We start from the raw sequence: 16,465 nt of genomic DNA on the forward strand, positions 1-16,465 counted from the left end.
GATGTGGCCTTCGTGTCCTCCTTCAGCACGGCCTTGCTCTGCCCCTGTCCCACACCTGGTTTAGAGGTATTTCAGCGCCAGCGGTTGGAGCTGTCTCTCAGGGAGGGGCTGGGGCAGGAGGGACCCGGGCTGGGCCCCCACCTGTGGCTCAGACCCCACCTCCTGTGGCGGGGGTGGGGGGTGGGGGTGGCGTTTGCACCCTCCTGCTCTGCCCTCTCCACTCCAGGCAGTGCCTCAACACGGACACCTGTCCACCCCCAGGCCCACCCAGGGCCCTGCTCCTCACCCAGACCCGGCTGCCCCGTCACCTGCTCTCTCCTAACTCTGGCAGCTGGGGCTCCCCAGGGCCACTGTCGCCTCTGTTAGTCAGCTTGCCTCCCGTTTCCCCCAGACACTCTGATTCATTCACGCATTCAAAGGCTTCTTGAGCGCCTGCCTCGGCTGGGTACCCCCCAGGCACCCGGTGCAGCGGACCTGGGTCCGCCCTCCCGGAAGCTTCTCGCTTGGCCCGTCTGCTCCTGCTCCTGCCTCGGCTGCTCCACGCCAAATGTCTTGTGCCTCTAGAACAGTCTCAGCCTTTTCTGGAAGGACCCCGCTCACCAGGCTCCTTGTGGGCTGCAGAGCTGTGGCCCAGGGGTGGAGCCGTTTCCCCGTTCTGTATGCCAGGGGGGTGGGGAAGGCTCCAGCCCGCCCCCTCGGTGCTCTAGGCCTCGAATCCACAGCCCAGCCTTGCTTCCCTCCATGGGCCCTGCACTAGGGGAGGCAGAGGGCAGTGCCGGGCGCGTCCTGGCTGTTTGCAACGCCAGGTTATAAGGGCCTCGGGCAAGAGTGCTCTTTTCATAGGGCCCAGGGAGAGTGGGCAGGCAAGCTTCTCCCTGTGCCTCGTCTTCGTCAGGGAAGCCTCCCCAGGCACCTTCTCCGCCTGCCCCACCCTGCCCAGGCTAGCTGCTGGGGCGGGGGGCTCCCTCCTTCCTGCTCAGTGGCCCTGAATGCGCCCCCCCCCACCCCCGTCTTGGAAAGATGTGGTACTCTCCCAGGATGGGAGACACCCCCTGACCTCACGGGCACGCCGCTGAGGATTCCGGCGCCTTCTGTGGTGGTTTAGCTCCTCAGGCTCCTCAACTGCGGTTACTACCTGCGGGGACCAGGCAGTGAGCCCTTACCCGTGCCAGGGCAACCTCTTGCCAGGAAAGCCAGAAAGGGCCTCGGGTGCCTGGAGTTTGCCCAGATCCCTTCCTGAGTCACCCATCTGAGGGCCAAGGAGGCAAGGGCCCTGTCGGAGTGCGGATCGGGAAGAAAGGGTGTTCCAGGCCCGTTGCTGACTCGTGAGGCCCCGTGCGGAGAAGCGGGCAGAGTTCACAGGCTTAAAGCATGGCCTGCGTTCCACCACAACTGCTGCTCGTGAAACCGCGGGTGTGCGGGGCCTGGCGGCTCCCGCGGCCTAAGAACGAGACCATCTTGCCGTGGCCTAGACCTGCGGAGGGGGGGAGGGGGGGTGGTGGCAGGTCTGAATGAAGGCCTGGTTTCGGGGATGGGGGAACACGGCCACCTCTGGGCAGGTGCAGACGGTCTGGGAGTCGTTCCCCTCCAGGAATCCAGGAATCGGCCCGTGATGTGGGAGACGGGCTTGGTTGCTGCTCTTGGGATTCCTCGACACCCTGCACAGGCTCCCGCAGGCTTCAGGGCCGGCCCGAGTCGGCTCCTAGAAGTGGGGCATTCCTGACGGCTTGCTTCAGATGTCAGCTGCATGCAGGCTACGTCTTTTATACCCTCCGCCCCTCTCACTGCGAAGGGGCAGGGGGGATGATGGCAGGGAAGAGGTCCCTGGCGTTAGTGGGGGCTGGTGGGGTCAGGCCGCGTGAGGATGGGGGCAGAGCCAAGGGGGGGACCGTGTGAGCCCAGCTCTGCAGAGGGGGGGACGGGGGGGACAAGGAACAGAGAAAACTGGAATTCCTGAGGACTTGGGGGCGGGGGGCCCACAGCTCAAGAACAACCAGCTAGACATCGGGCCTTTGGGGGGGGCCGTGCTTTCTCCCAGGGAAGGCTCTAGCATTCCCCCCTCTGCTCGGAGGCAGAAGCGTGTGCGGAAGCAGGGCTGGGGGATCAGGAAGTGCTGTTTGGTGCGTCTTTGTTGATGTAAATGCAAAAAAACAAAACAAAACAAAAAAGAAAGAAGAGAAAAGCAAAGCTCCAGCTCCTGACTCTGTGGTCTGGGTTCCGGAGCATCTTCCCAACTGCCTGTCCTCTGCCCCTTGGGTCCTCGGGTCCTCACGGGGGTCAGGCCGGTCGGGTGTAGTCTGGCAAATCCAGGGGTGGGGCTCCACCTAAGAGCCCTGGATCAGCTCTGCAGGCGGCCGCCGCGCGGGCACATGTCTCCCGGCTCTGGGCTGGCCCCGCGCCCCTACCTGCCCCCTGCATCACCCTCTGCTGGGGCTGGGAGGCGGGCTCAAGCCCCCCGCACCTGCCGGAGAAGTGAATGCATGACTCAGCAGCCTTCCCTGGTGGCCAAGCCCGGCTGTCCCTGACTCAGCGGGGTGCTGGGATGTCCTCGGCACCCCCAAAGCCTCAGCATTCCTGTCTGTGACTCGGGTCACCGCCGGACATTAATTGGTCTCAGTAAAAGCACTTTGATTCGGCTCAGATGAAAGGGGCTCAGAGAGTTCAAAGCCAGACAGGGCTTTTGGGGTGAGAAAGGGTGACAGCTGCCTGGGTGACAGCGGAGGGGAGACGCTGGAGTCTCAGACAAGGAGTCGAGGTGTGGAGGCCACAAAGTCCCTCACTGTTTCCCCCTCTTATCCATTCTGGCCGCTCCCCCTGCAGAGGGGGAGCCTGGCAGGTAACACTCCAGACCAGAGGGCGACCTCTCCCCCTCTCCTCCCCCTCCCATACTCTGGGACGTATCCCAGCAAATCACCCAAGGTTACTCGAAGAAGCTCATTTCCAACATCACAGAAATCTCGAGTCCCAGGAGAGGCTAGGTCGAGTCCCAGGAGAGGCTAGGTCGTTCTTGATCTGCCTGGCTTTACACAGCCAGACCTTCCCTCTAAGCTTCCTCCCTGCTGGGACACTCTCAGTCCCGGTTCTGCATTTTCCTTGTGCTCTGCATGCACTCTCGGCAAGGCGTGCCCATCACCCCAATGCCCTTTTGATGACTTTGAGGCTGGGACAGGAATAGGGTTGAGATTTTGGGTGGCTTTCTCAGGAGACTCCTGGAAAGAGGAGTCAAGGCACCGGGTGGGAGTGGAGAGCGGGAGAAAGTGCCCAGAGCTAAGGAGCTTTTCTGCATGGCCCCTGGGGAGAGACTGTCCCGGGGCTAGTGGGGTGAGCACCAAATCAGAGTCTCAAATCTGGAAGGGGCCGCAGAGACCCTCTCGCGCTTGAATCCCTTTTGCAACCTCTAACCAAACGATTGGACAGTTCGGGCTTGCACACCTTGAGAGACAGGATGCTCATTACCTCAAAAGGCAACCCAAACGGTCTCAGATCAGCCCCGATGGTCCGAGTGTCATCTTCTGCATCCGCCTGGCTGCCGGGACCACACGAAACAAGTCCGGGCTCTTTTTACACCACACCCCTTCAGGTACCTCATGCAGCCATGTGGGCAAGCATTCGAAATTCTAGAAACACAGGACTCTTCGGAGCATTTTGTGGGGTGGGGTGGGCTGTTGGAAGGAGAGGGCGGGGGAGAGCAGGGAACCTTTATCCCTTGGGCTGGGCAGTTAGCTCTCCTGATGGTTAATACTTCCATGGTCCCAGCCAGCCCTGGCCCGGCTGCCCCTGAACCCCACCCCTCGGGCACCGCCTTCCCCTCTCCCAGCAACGGAAACAAACAGGGAGAGGAGAGTGAGGGCGGGCCAGGCGGGCTTAGCGGGGAAGGCTGAGGCAGACACGCACCCGGCCCTGCTCGGCCCCTGCCAGCTTCCCCACAACCTCCCTGGAAACTGCCAGGCAGGCCAGGCGGGCCAGGGGCGGCCCCCCCTGGCACCGAGGGGGACCACAGTACCCGTCCGCCATGTGTGTTGGGGGGAATCCACACGGCAGAATCAAAAGGCAATTTTATTTCTATAAGTTCAAAGTCCGAAGTCCCACCGGACGCGTGAATGAACCCATCCCAAGGTCTCTCCGCACACAGACGTGCACGCGGTCCCGGACGACCGGTCTGAGTTGTGTGGCCATCCTGAAGGCCTGGCTCCAACCCCGGTGAATGTTCTGCGGGAATGGGGAGAAGGGCCCCAGAGATCCGGCCGTCAAGGCTCTTCCCTTCGGGGCAAAAGTAACCATCAGCGGACTCTCCTGGCTCTGCTCTTCTGAGTTGCGTCCTGCTGGACCGTCCCCTGGTTTCTTTCCCAGGGACTGAAATGCTCCCCCAGCCGCTTGCGGTGCCCCGGGCCCATCACGGGTCACCCCCAGAGCTGTTCAGAGGTCACTTCCAGCAGGTGAGGGGGCTTGCCGCACATCACCACGGCTCGTGACCCTGGGAGCAAGCTGGCACCCCCTTCCTCGCTGCCGTCCCCACCAGACCCAGTTGTGCTAATCGCAGCCTCCCCAGGGCCCAGCCCGCTTGTCCAGTGGTTGAGGGTCCTGGTGGATACGGTTGACCTCCTTGAGGTGGACATAGTTCTTACTGTCAGAGTCTCTTTAAAAAAAATTTTTTTTTAAAACATTTTATTTATTTTCGAGAGACAGAGAGGGACAGAGCGTGAGCGGGGGAGGGGCAGAGAGAGGGGGAGACACCGAATCTGCAGCAGGATCCAGGCTCCGAGCTGTCAGCACAGAGCCCGATGCGGGGCTCGAACTCACAGACCGTGAGATCATGACCTGAGCCGAAGTCGGACGCTCAACCGACGGAGCCACCCAGGCGCCCCATCTTATCATCAGAGTCTCTTAATTCTTCGGTTTGTCATTGGGAATTCAAATACTCTTTCCAGGTGGTTCCGTTGACAGCAGGTCGGGTCCTAACCTTCAACCCCCCACTCCCACCCCCTGCCTTGCCGTGCTGACACGGTAGTGGGCAGGCCACTCCGCTAGAGGCTGGGGACCCCTCTGTGCTGCTTGCTCCCGTGAGTCTGGGCCATCGCTTGATGGGAGGGATTTGGGTACATCTGGGCCCCCTCCCAGGGGCCCCCCTCCTCCTGGGAGGACCAGCAGGAATCGTGGAGCCTCGGGAGGCCTGAGCAGGGGCTCGGGGAGGCGCAGGGGTCAGGAGCTCTTGCCCACCACCCCTGACCCTGCAGCACTGACCTCGGTCCCCGAGCCCTGGCCCAGTTCCCGAAACTGAGCCCACCCATGGATCTCAGCCTTCTCTCTGTCACCAACCAACTGTTCCTTGTCTGAGCTCGGCAGTGTCTCCCCATGTCACCTGGGCCTCCCCACCCCGTCCCCCCACTCTTCTGGTCCCACCGTGGCCTGGTCCGGCTGCCTTCCCGCCGCGAGCCCTTGCTGAGAGCTGTTGAAAGGGATCAGCCGCAGGGGCTTCCTGCCTCTGTGTGACCACCCCGTGGGCACCTGTCTGCCCTCTCTCAGACTCTGTGGTGATGTCCGTCCATGGTCGTCCAGACCCTTTCCTCTGGGGGTTTTCTTGGCATGCTCACTCTTGGGGTCTGCTGTCCACTTCCTGGGTGTTGTAGGGGTGAGCCTGGGTCTACACGGGGGCCTGGGAGAGGGGTAAGGGCCTGCTGATTGTGCATGTGTGTGTGTGTGTGTGTGTGTAGCTTAGCAGGGGGCAGGTTGCAGACCTGCGGAGATGGGAGCTCCAGCTTGAGCCTGGGGACCTGGGGGCAGGGCAGGAGGTCCGGGCCCGCAGCGGTTGTGGGGAATTGCAGTGCAAGGCTTTGGAGGAAGGGGAGGCCGGCCGGGGCCTCTGCCTGTCCTTCCCCAAGACGTCGTGGGGCTGGGCTGCGCCTCATCTCAGAAGCAGCCTCTGGGCCTCTCTGGTTCCTGGATCTGCCTCTTCCCTCCTCTGTGTCTCTGTTCACTCCTTTCTAAGCCTGTGTCTTGGGATTCTGTTTCTGTCTTAGGACAGAAGCAAATATAATCAGGGCGCCTGGGGGGCTCAGTTGGTTAAGCATCTGACTCTCGGTTTTGGCTCAGGTCCTGATCTCACGGTTCGTGGGATCAAGCCCCGCGTCCGACTCTGTGTTGATGGTGCAGAGCCTGCTTGGGATTCTCTCTCTCCCTCTCTCGCTTCCCCTCCCCCACGCATGCTCACTGTCTCTCTCAAAATAAATAAACATTGAAAAAAAGAGAAGCAGGAGCACCTGGGTGGCTCAGTCGGTTAAGCGTCCGACTCTGGCTCAGGTCACCATCTCGCAGTTTGTGGGTTCGAGCCCCGCGTTGAGCTCTGTGCTGACAGCTCGGAGCCTGGAGCCCGCTTCGGATTCTGTGTCTCCTCCTCTCTCTGCCCCTCCCCTGCTCACGCTCTGTCTCTCTTTCTCTCTCGAAAATAAATAAACATTAAAAAAGATGGAACAAATAAAAAAAAAAAAAAAGCAAATACAGCCCCAACTGGCGGGTGTGTGCAAAGGAGGCCCCGTCTCCTGTGCTGAATGAACTGTGGATTTCTTAGGGAAAAGCAAGGGGGGCCGTCTAGGGTACTCTGGACCACAGATGGCATCCTGGGCCCTCTGCCTCCTCTCTCCCCCTCGGAGCCTCTGACGGGCCATTTGGATGCCACATGTGTTTCTGTGCCCCTTTGCTGAGCACGGACTCTCTCAACCGTCTTCTCTCCCCCTGGGGCACAGACAGACCCCAACAGTCCCCTGGATCTGTCCAGGCCTCTCTGAGACCTGAAAAGAAAGTGGGTGGGAAGATGGGATGTTTGGGGTGGAGACTGGGTGAGGGAAAGGGAGAGGAGGAGTTGGGGTGGGGATGGGGGGCTCCTGGGAGTGGCCTCTCTTCTTCTGTTGAGGATGAGCCCAGAGAGAGACACGGGCTGGGGACTGGTCTCAGAGCCAGGGGGCTGGGCCTCTGCTGTGAAAACCAAGCTGACACTCAGTGCACTCACTCGTCACCAGCCTCCAAACCCTGCAGGGCTCAGGGCACAAGGCAGGAAGGCCGTCAGCTTCATTTATGGGCCCCAAACTGCAAGGAGGTGGCAATTAGCCCTTAGTGGGTCAAAGGAGAACAACAATGTGACTTGCCTTTTGAGGCTCTGAGGGCCCCCGGTGTGGAGCCCTCAAAAGTGGCTGTTCTTCTAGGAGTATCTAGAAGAAGGAGTATCCTCAGTTTCCCCCAGCACGCGTCCCCTGGGACCCCCCCCAACTCCGACCCAGTAAAAGTGCCCGTGGTGGGCCCTGTCTTCCGGATCACTTTGGAGCCCAAGCCCCACTCCCTGCTGATAGCTTCCTGCACCAGCTCCCCAGATGTCGCTCGGGGAGCTTGACTACTGGCGGGCTTAGGCTGTGGAGCAGGACTCGGGGTGGGGGGATCCTTTGTTAGGGGGCTAGGTTGCTTCTGGTGGGCTCACGCCTATTTGGAACCCCCTCCCAAACCCTCAATTCACACACTGATCCGTGTTGGTACGACGCTGCTGGTGTTGTCCCAGAGCCAAGGGATAGATAGGCTGGCCAGTCTGCCCTTTAGCAGATGGGGACTGAAGTCTTCCCGTGTCTCAAGTCAAACTTCATTTCTGATCCCCATGAATCGTGCGGCCTGCTTAACGCATGTCCCTAACCTAACCACAGTCCACTCTAGCTCAAATCCCGAACGCAGAAACCACAAACCCCAGCCTCAACCTACTGGAACCCCAACCCTAAGTCGGCCTCGGCCCAGCCTCCAGTTTGGCTGTAGCCGCATTACCACACGTGGCTGTGAATGAACCCCTCGCTCGCGCCTTATCCTAACACGGACCCCAGTCACACAGCCTAGCCTCAGCTCTCGCTGTCACTCTAGCCTAATCTAGCCCTAGTTCCTCAAGGGTGACTTCGAGCTCATTGGTGATCCCAACCGCCCGACCCAGCCTTCGCCCCGGCTCTGATAGGAACTGACAGCCAGGACCTAATCCACTAGCTCTACACTTGACCCTGATGGAGCCATAGCTTTCCTCTTTGCCGTGTAGTCCCGCTTCTTCCTGGCCCCCCTGTTTCTCCTCCCCCCCATCCCCCATCACTGGCCTTCCAAGCTTCTACCCCATGGGTACATCTACTAACCCACACGGCCACCGAGCCCTTTCCTTGGGCCGCTCTGGGTTGAGGGTCAGGATGCCCGGGCGTTCCCCCCCACTTTGCCAGGCTCAGCAGCAGCAGGTGGGCTGAATCTCCCCCCCCCACCCCGTGTGTAAAGGGGGGATAATGATCCTTGCTCTCCAGAGGGTGCAGGGCAATCTCATAAACCTCAAAATAAACAAGGAAATACAGATATTCGTTGGTACCTCTGGCGGGCCCTAGAGCACCCTGTCATTGCTGAGGAGGGGGGGGCGGAGGGATTTGGAGCACAGAGGCGCGTGGACTCCTCGCGCTTCCTCGTTGAGCTGGCCCTGGCCCGTAACTCTCCCCAAGGCTCTTCACCCCTGCCCTCCCTGTGGCCCCTGTCAGCGATGGCCCCTCTGAGGGAGCTGAGCTGCTGAATGGGACCACGCAGGACCTGACCCCCACCATCGCGGGTGGGCGGTCCTGGGACACCTTAGGCCAAAGAGCCGGGGGCTGGTCCTCCGCCTTCTCGCTCTGCCTCCTCCCCTACCCACCCAGCTCCAACCTGCCCAGGTCACCCCAGTGAGCAGTCCAGGTCTCGAGGGGCCTAGTCTCCCCTCCTGTGCCTGGAAGCAAGGGCACCAAGTGACCCCTGAAAGGTGTGCACGAGCAGAGACGTGATGCGTGCACGCCCCCTTCCTGGTCTTTCCGGTGGCCCCCAACACCCCCGCGCCCAGGAACCCCTGCGCTCGGGGCTGGCCTCACCTCAGGTAGGGGTGGGCGCCACAGCTCCCTAGGGGCAGCCAGGGGAAGCCCCTGTGCCCATGCACGCCTCCCTCTTTCAGCCCTGGGGAGACCCGACTCCCTTTGAAGGGCCAGAGGCCTCAGGGGAAGGCGGGCTGGACGTTCCCGGGGCTCTTTCATCTGCCTGGGCCTTCCTTCCAGCCCGAGTCCCCTTTCCTGCTGCCCCTTCCCACAGACCTCAACCAGGGGCGGTAGGGGGGTTCCCCCAGGGTCACAGATGAGCTTGCAGGACAGGCTGGGTCAGACCCCTGTGTCCCTGGGCCCGGGTTAACCCTTCCCAGCCTGGCCACCTTTCCTCCCCAGGCCTGGCTCTCCTTCCGCTTCCCCGTCTCCCCGGGGGAAGGAGGCAGCAAATGAGTGGTGAGGGGAGCTCTGTGGACGCTGTAGAACCAGGCGACTGTTGTTACCCCGAGCATGGGGCCAGGAGGAAGTGGAAGCTTAACAGGTGCCTAATTACAAGTCCCGCCGGCCTCCCTTTGCCACTCTCGGGAGAGGGAAGAGCTTGGGTGAGGGCTGGGTAATACCTGGGTAGGCCGCTCTGTCACCCCGATAATTAAGGCTCCCGGGGCTCCTCCCCAAGGCGGGGACCGGGCCCCCTCCCTCCTATAGAAATAACTCCGGCTGTGGCCCCGGCACTCACTGCACCTTCCTGCCACCCCGGGCAGTGTCTGGGCCCTCCGCTCCCCCTCCCTCCGCCTGTCCCCACACACCCACCACCGCTGGCCCCAGGGACACCCAGCCCAAGCGGAGGAAACACCAAGCCTAGAGACATGGCAGTCCGAGGAGCGTTCCACCTTCTGCTCGTGTGCCTGAGCCCAGGTATGGGGCTGGGCATCCGGCAGGGACACCCACGCGATGCCAGGAGGGCAGGGAAAGGGACCACAACGGGCCCGCAGAGGCGCCTCGGAGGTGGTCCGAGGCCCCGCTGCCAGCTGGCTGGGGATATGGCCAAGACGGCCCCGTGCCCGAGGGTCTGGGGCACAGGCCTTGATGGATCTTCACGGTGCCTGTGAGCCGTGTGGGGCTCGGACGTGCATGCACACGCTGTGCACGGAGAGCAGGGCTTGCCTGGAGAGCTTGCCTGGGGATCTGGGGGTGGGGCAGGGTGTCAGGCGCACGGCGAGGCTGGGGTCGCCGGGGAGGCTCTTCCCGGAAAGGCCCCTTTTCCTCTTTGGGTGCTGTTCCCCTGGGGAGGACCCACTCCCACCCCCAGGCTACAGCCAAGGGCAGGGAGTTGCTTTGAGAGGAGACAGCGCCCCCTAGGAGACGGACTGTGCTCTGAGAGCTCCAGGGTAGCGCCACCCCTCAGGATGAGATGGGTGGTGGGGATGGCGCCTCCCAGAGCCCCCTCACCCCGAGGGGGCACACCTCGAGGGCAGGGCTCAGAGGTTGATGCTGTGGCCCCCTGCCTCTGTTGGGGCAAGTCCCAGCAGGAGCCCCTGTGTGTGGGCATCGCTGGAAATGGCTGAGACCCTCCTGGGGTCTGGGTTCGCAGGAGCGGGTTTGTGGGGGGAACTCGGGGAGCATTTTCAGCCTTCGTGCACACGTGTGTGTGTGTGTGTGTGAGAGAGAGAGAGAGAGAGAGAGAGAGAGAGAGAGGGAGAGAGGGAGACTGCATTACTGGCAGGGTGACAGCAGGGCCCCCTCACGAAGCTCCAGCTGTGGTCTGGGGACCCGGGACACGTCCATGTGTGTGGTGCGGGGTGCGGGCGTGGCAGGACAGACCGGCGCTCTGTGTGTCTATGCTCCAACACCCTCTCTCTGCTCTGTCACCTCCAGAGGGAGGGTTAGGAGCTGTGCAGGCAGCTGGGAAACGCACCAAGGACGCCCACAGGGGGCGCACAGTCCCTGGTGCTTTGGTGGGGGGAGGGAGCCCACTGCGTCGCCTTGGCCCCCTTCCTCCCTCCTTCTCTCCAGGGACTCCTGTCCAGCTCTCTCTCCTTGGCTCTCCTCCCTCTCTTGTCTCATGCTCCCTGCAAGACTTCCTCAGTGCAGGAGCAGGAGGGACCAAGGTGAGAGGAGTGAGGGGTGTGGAAAGGCTGGAGCCCCGCGGACAGGGCGGAGGTCGAGAGGCTTCTGGAGGGACTGAAAGGCTAGGGTGAGGCTCCCTGGCCCGGGACAAGGGAAGACACTGCCTAGTGCAGGGTGGAGGCGCTCTCATTCAGCCTGTCCCCTCCTTCCCCAGCCCCCTCCCCTACAGATCTACCCTCCTGCTGGGCTGCTGGGCCAGCCCCCTGGGTATGGGGACAGCCCTCCCGGCAGCCCTTCCCAGGGTGGAGCTTCTGCTCTCTGGGCTCTGGCTCATCCCTGGTGTGCCTCCTGGCGCCCCAGGAGCTGGCAGTCAGTGCCAGGATCCTTATCTCGGGAGAGCCGATCACATCTCCCTTGGCCCGGGGCTGGAGGAGTTGTCCCCACGATCCGCTAGTGCCCCGTGGCCGCCCGCCTGCTCTGGGTCACCCTGGAGCCTGTGGGGTTAGGGCTGCTGGCCTGCCAGGGTTGGGGGCGGGGTGGGGGGCGGGGGATGCCTGAGGTGTCTGGGGGTGTTAAAAAGGCCCCTGCTGGCCCTCTGGAAGCGAACCAAGCTTCTGCAGGGACGTGTAGTGTTGAGCGGATGCGCACAGGGAGGGCGCCGTGGGCAGGGATGCATGCCTTCCAGATGAACGCGCACTGTGCGTGCAGTCGCGTGTCTGTCTGGATCTGACGGGTGTCTGTGTGGGTAGCAAAGTGGGACCCGCATAGAGATGTGTCTGCGTTTTGAAGGTCTGTTAAGTGTGGCGATGTGGGGCGGTGACCTTGTGAAACCGGAGGTGTGAGACACTCTAACAGAGACGCGGGCCCCGAGAGATCCGGAGAAGGGCAGAGCGGGAGTTGCCGAGACCAGGGCTGGGACTTCGGGGATTTGCTGGCTGTCTGGTGGGCCGGAGCGTGAGCCAGGCCGGGCCAGGGGCCTGGGCAGGGAGGGCTGCAGGAGCCTGGGGGGTGGAGCCTGCCTGTCCTGCCTGCCAAGGTCGGGGCGGCCCTCCCCCCCACTCCCCACACTCCGTATTCCTCTCTGGGTCCAACCGGTTGGGGCTAGTGCTTGCCTGGGGCTCCAGGGGAGGGAGGGCAAGGAGCTGGGTCCTGAGCTTCCAGATCTTGGCTTCTCAGCGGGGCTGACTCAGTGGAACCAGGGCTGTGAGCAGTGGGAGGGGCCCCAACCGGAGCCAGCATGTGTGGGCGGCTGTGCCTGAGCCATTCGATGGCACAGGGGGACGGACGCAAAATCCACAATGCCATGTGTCATCACACAAGGCTCAGACTGTCCTACGGATGCATGTGGCCATATTCCCAGGCCCAGGCCACGAGCAGCGCCAGACCCACGCAGCCAGGCTCCCGGTCCCAGCTGCCTGCCATCACGCACAGGCACGAGCGATCACTCAGCGCCCTGACACAGCCAGTCACACATGGTCACACCCAAGGGTACAGCCACAGATACGCAGGTGTCATACGCAGAGACACCCGCAATCATGTCACGTCTTCGACTCCTTGGGCTGGAATGGGACCCCAGCGGCCATGCCATCCACCCTCCGGTCTCCACGCGGGAACACTCACTTGGCCCAGAAAAAGGCATCTTTTAATGAGCCAGGATTTTCCATCGGAGCGTTCAACTCTGGTCCCTTCACGCGCTTACACACACACACACACACACGCACACACGCACACACACACACACACGCGCACACACACACAGCAGCCACTCCTCCCCAGGCAGTTCCATGCAGGATGGCGGAGAGAGGGGCAGAAGCTGACTGCCCCCGCCCCCTGGTCTTCTCTCCCCCCTCCCCCCACCTGCCCTGCCCCTCCCTTAGCACTGCTGTCTGCTGTGCGGATCAACGGGGATGGCCAGGAGATCCTGTACCTGGCAGAAGGTGATAATGTGAGGCTGGGCTGCCCCTACATCCTGGACCCTGAGGACTATGGTCCCAATGGGCTGGACATCGAGTGGATGCAGGTCAATTCAGACCCCTCACACCGGGAGAATGTGGTGAGTGCTGGGCTTAGGGTTCCCCTTGTCCCACCTGTAGGCCAGCCTGAGGGGAAAAGGAGGGCAGAGGAGGAAATGAAGACCTTGAACGTCCCCAGTGGCCTCTCCAGGGATGAGGCGACAGGCCCGCGGGCTCTGTAATCACAAATCACCATTAGTTGGCCTTCTCCCACCTGCTCCGGAGGGCAGGGGAGGCCTCAGGACGGTCCCAGCCTGACCCGACCCTTTCCGACGCTTTCCAAAGCGCCTGATCTCATCTGCTCTCGCACATTCACTGGGAGGTTAATGGGTCAGGTATCATCGTCAGCATCTTTCAGCAGAGAAAGCGGAGTCGGGGAGAAGTTCGGTGAAATGCCCGAGGCCACCGAGCCACGTGGTCCTCCTTGGCCGTGCCTGGCTCACCACTTCCGTTTCCTCTCTTTCTTCCCAGTTCCTTAGTTACCAGGACAAGAGGATCAATCATGGCAACCTTCCCCACCTGCAGCAGAGGGTCCGCTTTGCAGCCTCAGACCCCAGCCAGTATGACGCCTCCATCAACCTCATGAACCTGCAGGTGTCTGACACGGCCACCTACGAGTGTCGGGTGAAGAAGACCACCATGGCCAGCCGGAAGGTCATCGTCACTGTCCAAGGTATGGCCGGACTCCTCCGGGCGCCCCCCACTACCCGCCCCCCCCCCAGGCTCCAGAGCCCCTCGGCCGGGCCCCGGCTCACACTTGCCTGGTTCCCCGCAGCGCGGCCCGCGGTGCCCCTGTGCTGGTCTGAGGGCCACATGACCCACGGCAACGACGTGGTGCTCAAGTGCTTTGCCAACGGAGGCACCCCGCCCCTCTCCTACAAGTGGGCCAAGATCAGCGGGCACACCCACCCCTACCGCGCCGGTTCCTACCACTCGCAGCACAGCTTCCACTCGGAGCTCTCCTACCAGGAGTCCTTCCACAGCTCCCTGAACCAAGGTGGGTCTGAGCGAACAGCGGGACCTTGGGGGGACACACAGACAGAGCCAGGCCGGTGTGTGTGTGTGTGTGTGTGTGTGTGTGTGTGCGCGCGCGCGTGGGTGCATCCGCCTTCCCTCCTTCCCTCCCCACCGGCGGTGGTCTAGGCTGGGGTGGCCCCCGGGGCCTTGCCACAGCCCTGTGGTGCTTTTTCAGTTTCAGGCCTGAACAACGGCGACCTGGTGCTGAAGGACATCTCCCGGGAGGATGACGGGCTCTATCAGTGCACGGTGGCCAACCACGTGGGCTACAGTGTGTGCGTGGTGGAGGTGAAGGTCTCAGGTGGGTGCAGTGGCAGCGGCCCTGGGGGCCCTGGGGCGGGGAGGGCGGGACTGGAGGAGCCTGGGCTGTCTGCTCTGCCTTCCCATTTCCATCAGGGCCGGGAAGCCGCGGGGGGGGGGGGGCACAGGCATCTCCTCATCCTTCCTCACTGGGTGTCCCGGGGCCCCGACATCCGACACCCGCTGGGACCCTTGCTCTCTTCCCCACAGAGGGCCGGCCACACACTTCCTGGTTAGGAGGCACCTGCCGGGCTGCAGGAAGCCTGACTGTCTTCACTTGTCTCCACAGACTCCCGGCGCATAGGCATGATCATAGGCGCAGTGCTGGGCTCCCTGCTCATGCTGGGCTGTCTGCTGGTGGGCATCTGGGGGCTCGTCTGCTGCTGCTGCGGGGGCGCCGGGGCCGGCGGCTCCCGCGGTGCCTTCGGCTACAGCAACGGCGGCGGGGTCGGCGGAGGGGCCTGCGGCGACTTGGCTAGTGAGATCAGGTAAAACCTGATGCATGCTGCATGCTGCCGAGCGGCAGGGGACCGGCGCCCTGCCCCTCCTCACCCCTGCCTGCCACCGGGCCGGCCGGGACCCCCACCCCCACCCTGCCGGCCATCGCCAGGAGTGCCGGGGACCGCAGCATGTCGACCTGCCACCCACCGTGGCTCCTCTCTCCCCGTCCCGCGCCAGTCTTCACCTCTGCTCCCCTGCCCTCCGTTTCCCTCCTGTCTATGCACCTCTCTGTGCATCTTGTCTAGACTGTAAGCTCCTGGAGGGCAGGGACCGTATTTTTTTTCACCCCCCCTCCCCCGTGTTTGCCCTGTTTCACGCCGGTGACAACTCTGGACATGCTTATTTAAGAAGAGTCAATAGTAAGGATAGTGCTAATAAGGTACATTAGAAACCGATTAGAAATAAAAATAGAACAAGCCTAGGAGTGCTAATGACTGCAAAGCCCTGGGGAAGGAGGCAGAGGTGGAGAAGGAGGTCGAGGGGCAGAGGTGAGGAGAGGAGAAGGCGAGGGCGAGGCTGGTGTTAGCTAAGGAGAGAGAAGGACAGGGAAGGCGGCTCCTCCCGGGCCTCCGAGCCTCCCTCCCCGTCTCGGGGACGAGTGCGCACGTCGGAAGGGGCCGGGGGGGGGCCCGTGGGGCTGCCCGCCGGGGGCTGGCGGACGCTCGCGGACCGGCCCCGTGTGCGGCGTGGGGTCGCCGGCCAGGAGGAGGCAGAGGAGAGCAGGCGGAGGCCGAGGGAGAGGCGAGGCGCCGGTGGAGGGCGGCGCGGGGCCGAGAGGCTGCCGGCGGCCCCCGCTCCGGCCAGGCCGTGCCCACGCCGCGCCCGGAGGAGCCCGCTCACCCGCCCGCCTGTTGTTTCCACAGAGAGGACGCCGAGGCGCCCGGGTGCAAGGCCGGCGGGCGCGGCCGCAGCGTCACCCACCTGCTGGGGTACCCGACGCAGACCGTCAGCCGCTCCCTGCGCCGCAAGTACGCGCCCCCGCCCTGCGGCGGCCCTGAGGACGTGGCCCTGGCGCCCTGCGCCGCCGCAGCCGCCGCCTGCGAAGCGGGCCCCTCCCCGGTCTACGTCAAGGTCAAGAGCGCGGAGCCCGCCGACTGCGCCGAGGGGCCGCGGGAGCGCACCGACGGCCTCCTGGTGTGAGCGCGCCGCGGGGCTCCCTGCCCGCAGCTGGGGACGCGCTCCGCCCCGCGTCCGCCGCGCCCGCCCGGGCCTCCGGGCCTCCGGGACCCACGGCGCCTCCCCCGGGGCCCGCGCCCGGTGGCGGGGGGTGGGGGGGACGGCGGGGGGGTGGGTAGGGGGCAGCGCCGAGCGCGGTCGAGGCCGGGGGCCCGGCGTCCCCAGGCGAGGCGGAGGGCCCCGGGGCCGGCAGTGGGTGCGGGTCCGGACTGGATGGTTGCGTGTCAGGTCTGAGCTCCCGAGCGGCGGTGTTAGCACAATAAAGCGACTGTTAAGACCCGAGATTGTGGTGGCTGTGGTTCCACGGAGGGGCGGCGCGCGGCCGGGGGCGCGGGCGGGAGGCTGCTGCCCCTCCCCCCGGTCCCTCCCTCCCACCTCCGAAGGTCGACGGTCGGGCTGGGCTGGGAGGGGCTGCCAACCCCCCTCCGTCACCCTGCGGACGGGGAACCGCCTGGTAGGCCCGGAGTCCTGCTTTCCCCTCTCATTCCTGAAGCAGGCGAGGGGAGACCGGGGGGACTGGCAGGGCTGACCTCCCGAAAGGTTCCCGGCCACCCTCAG

At 63.6% G+C, this 16,465-nt stretch overlaps 1 protein-coding gene across 2 annotated transcripts; it reads left to right on the top strand.

Moving 5' to 3' along the window:
• The first annotated feature begins 9,641 nt into the window (after positions 1-9,641).
• VSIG8 (V-set and immunoglobulin domain containing 8) lies at positions 9,642-15,962 on the top strand. 2 transcript variants are annotated; one of them, XM_006943048.4, is made up of 7 exons: positions 9,642-9,749; positions 12,779-12,954; positions 13,385-13,586; positions 13,689-13,910; positions 14,106-14,231; positions 14,520-14,718; positions 15,595-15,957. In XM_006943048.4, the coding sequence occupies exons 1-7, from the start codon at positions 9,701-9,703 to the stop codon at positions 15,869-15,871; spliced, it is 1,251 nt and encodes a 416-aa protein (XP_006943110.1). In that variant the 5' UTR covers positions 9,642-9,700; the 3' UTR covers positions 15,872-15,957. The 2 variants fall into 2 exon arrangements, with proteins under 2 accessions (XP_006943110.1, XP_019677895.1); XM_019822336.3 differs by lacking the exon at positions 9,642-9,749 and adding an exon at positions 10,825-10,942 and having other exon boundaries at positions 15,595-15,962.
• The last annotated feature ends 503 nt before the right edge of the window (positions 15,963-16,465 follow it).

Source organism: Felis catus, chromosome F1, assembly GCF_018350175.1.
Source record: "Felis catus isolate Fca126 chromosome F1, F.catus_Fca126_mat1.0, whole genome shotgun sequence".
NCBI lineage: Eukaryota > Metazoa > Chordata > Mammalia > Carnivora > Felidae > Felis > Felis catus.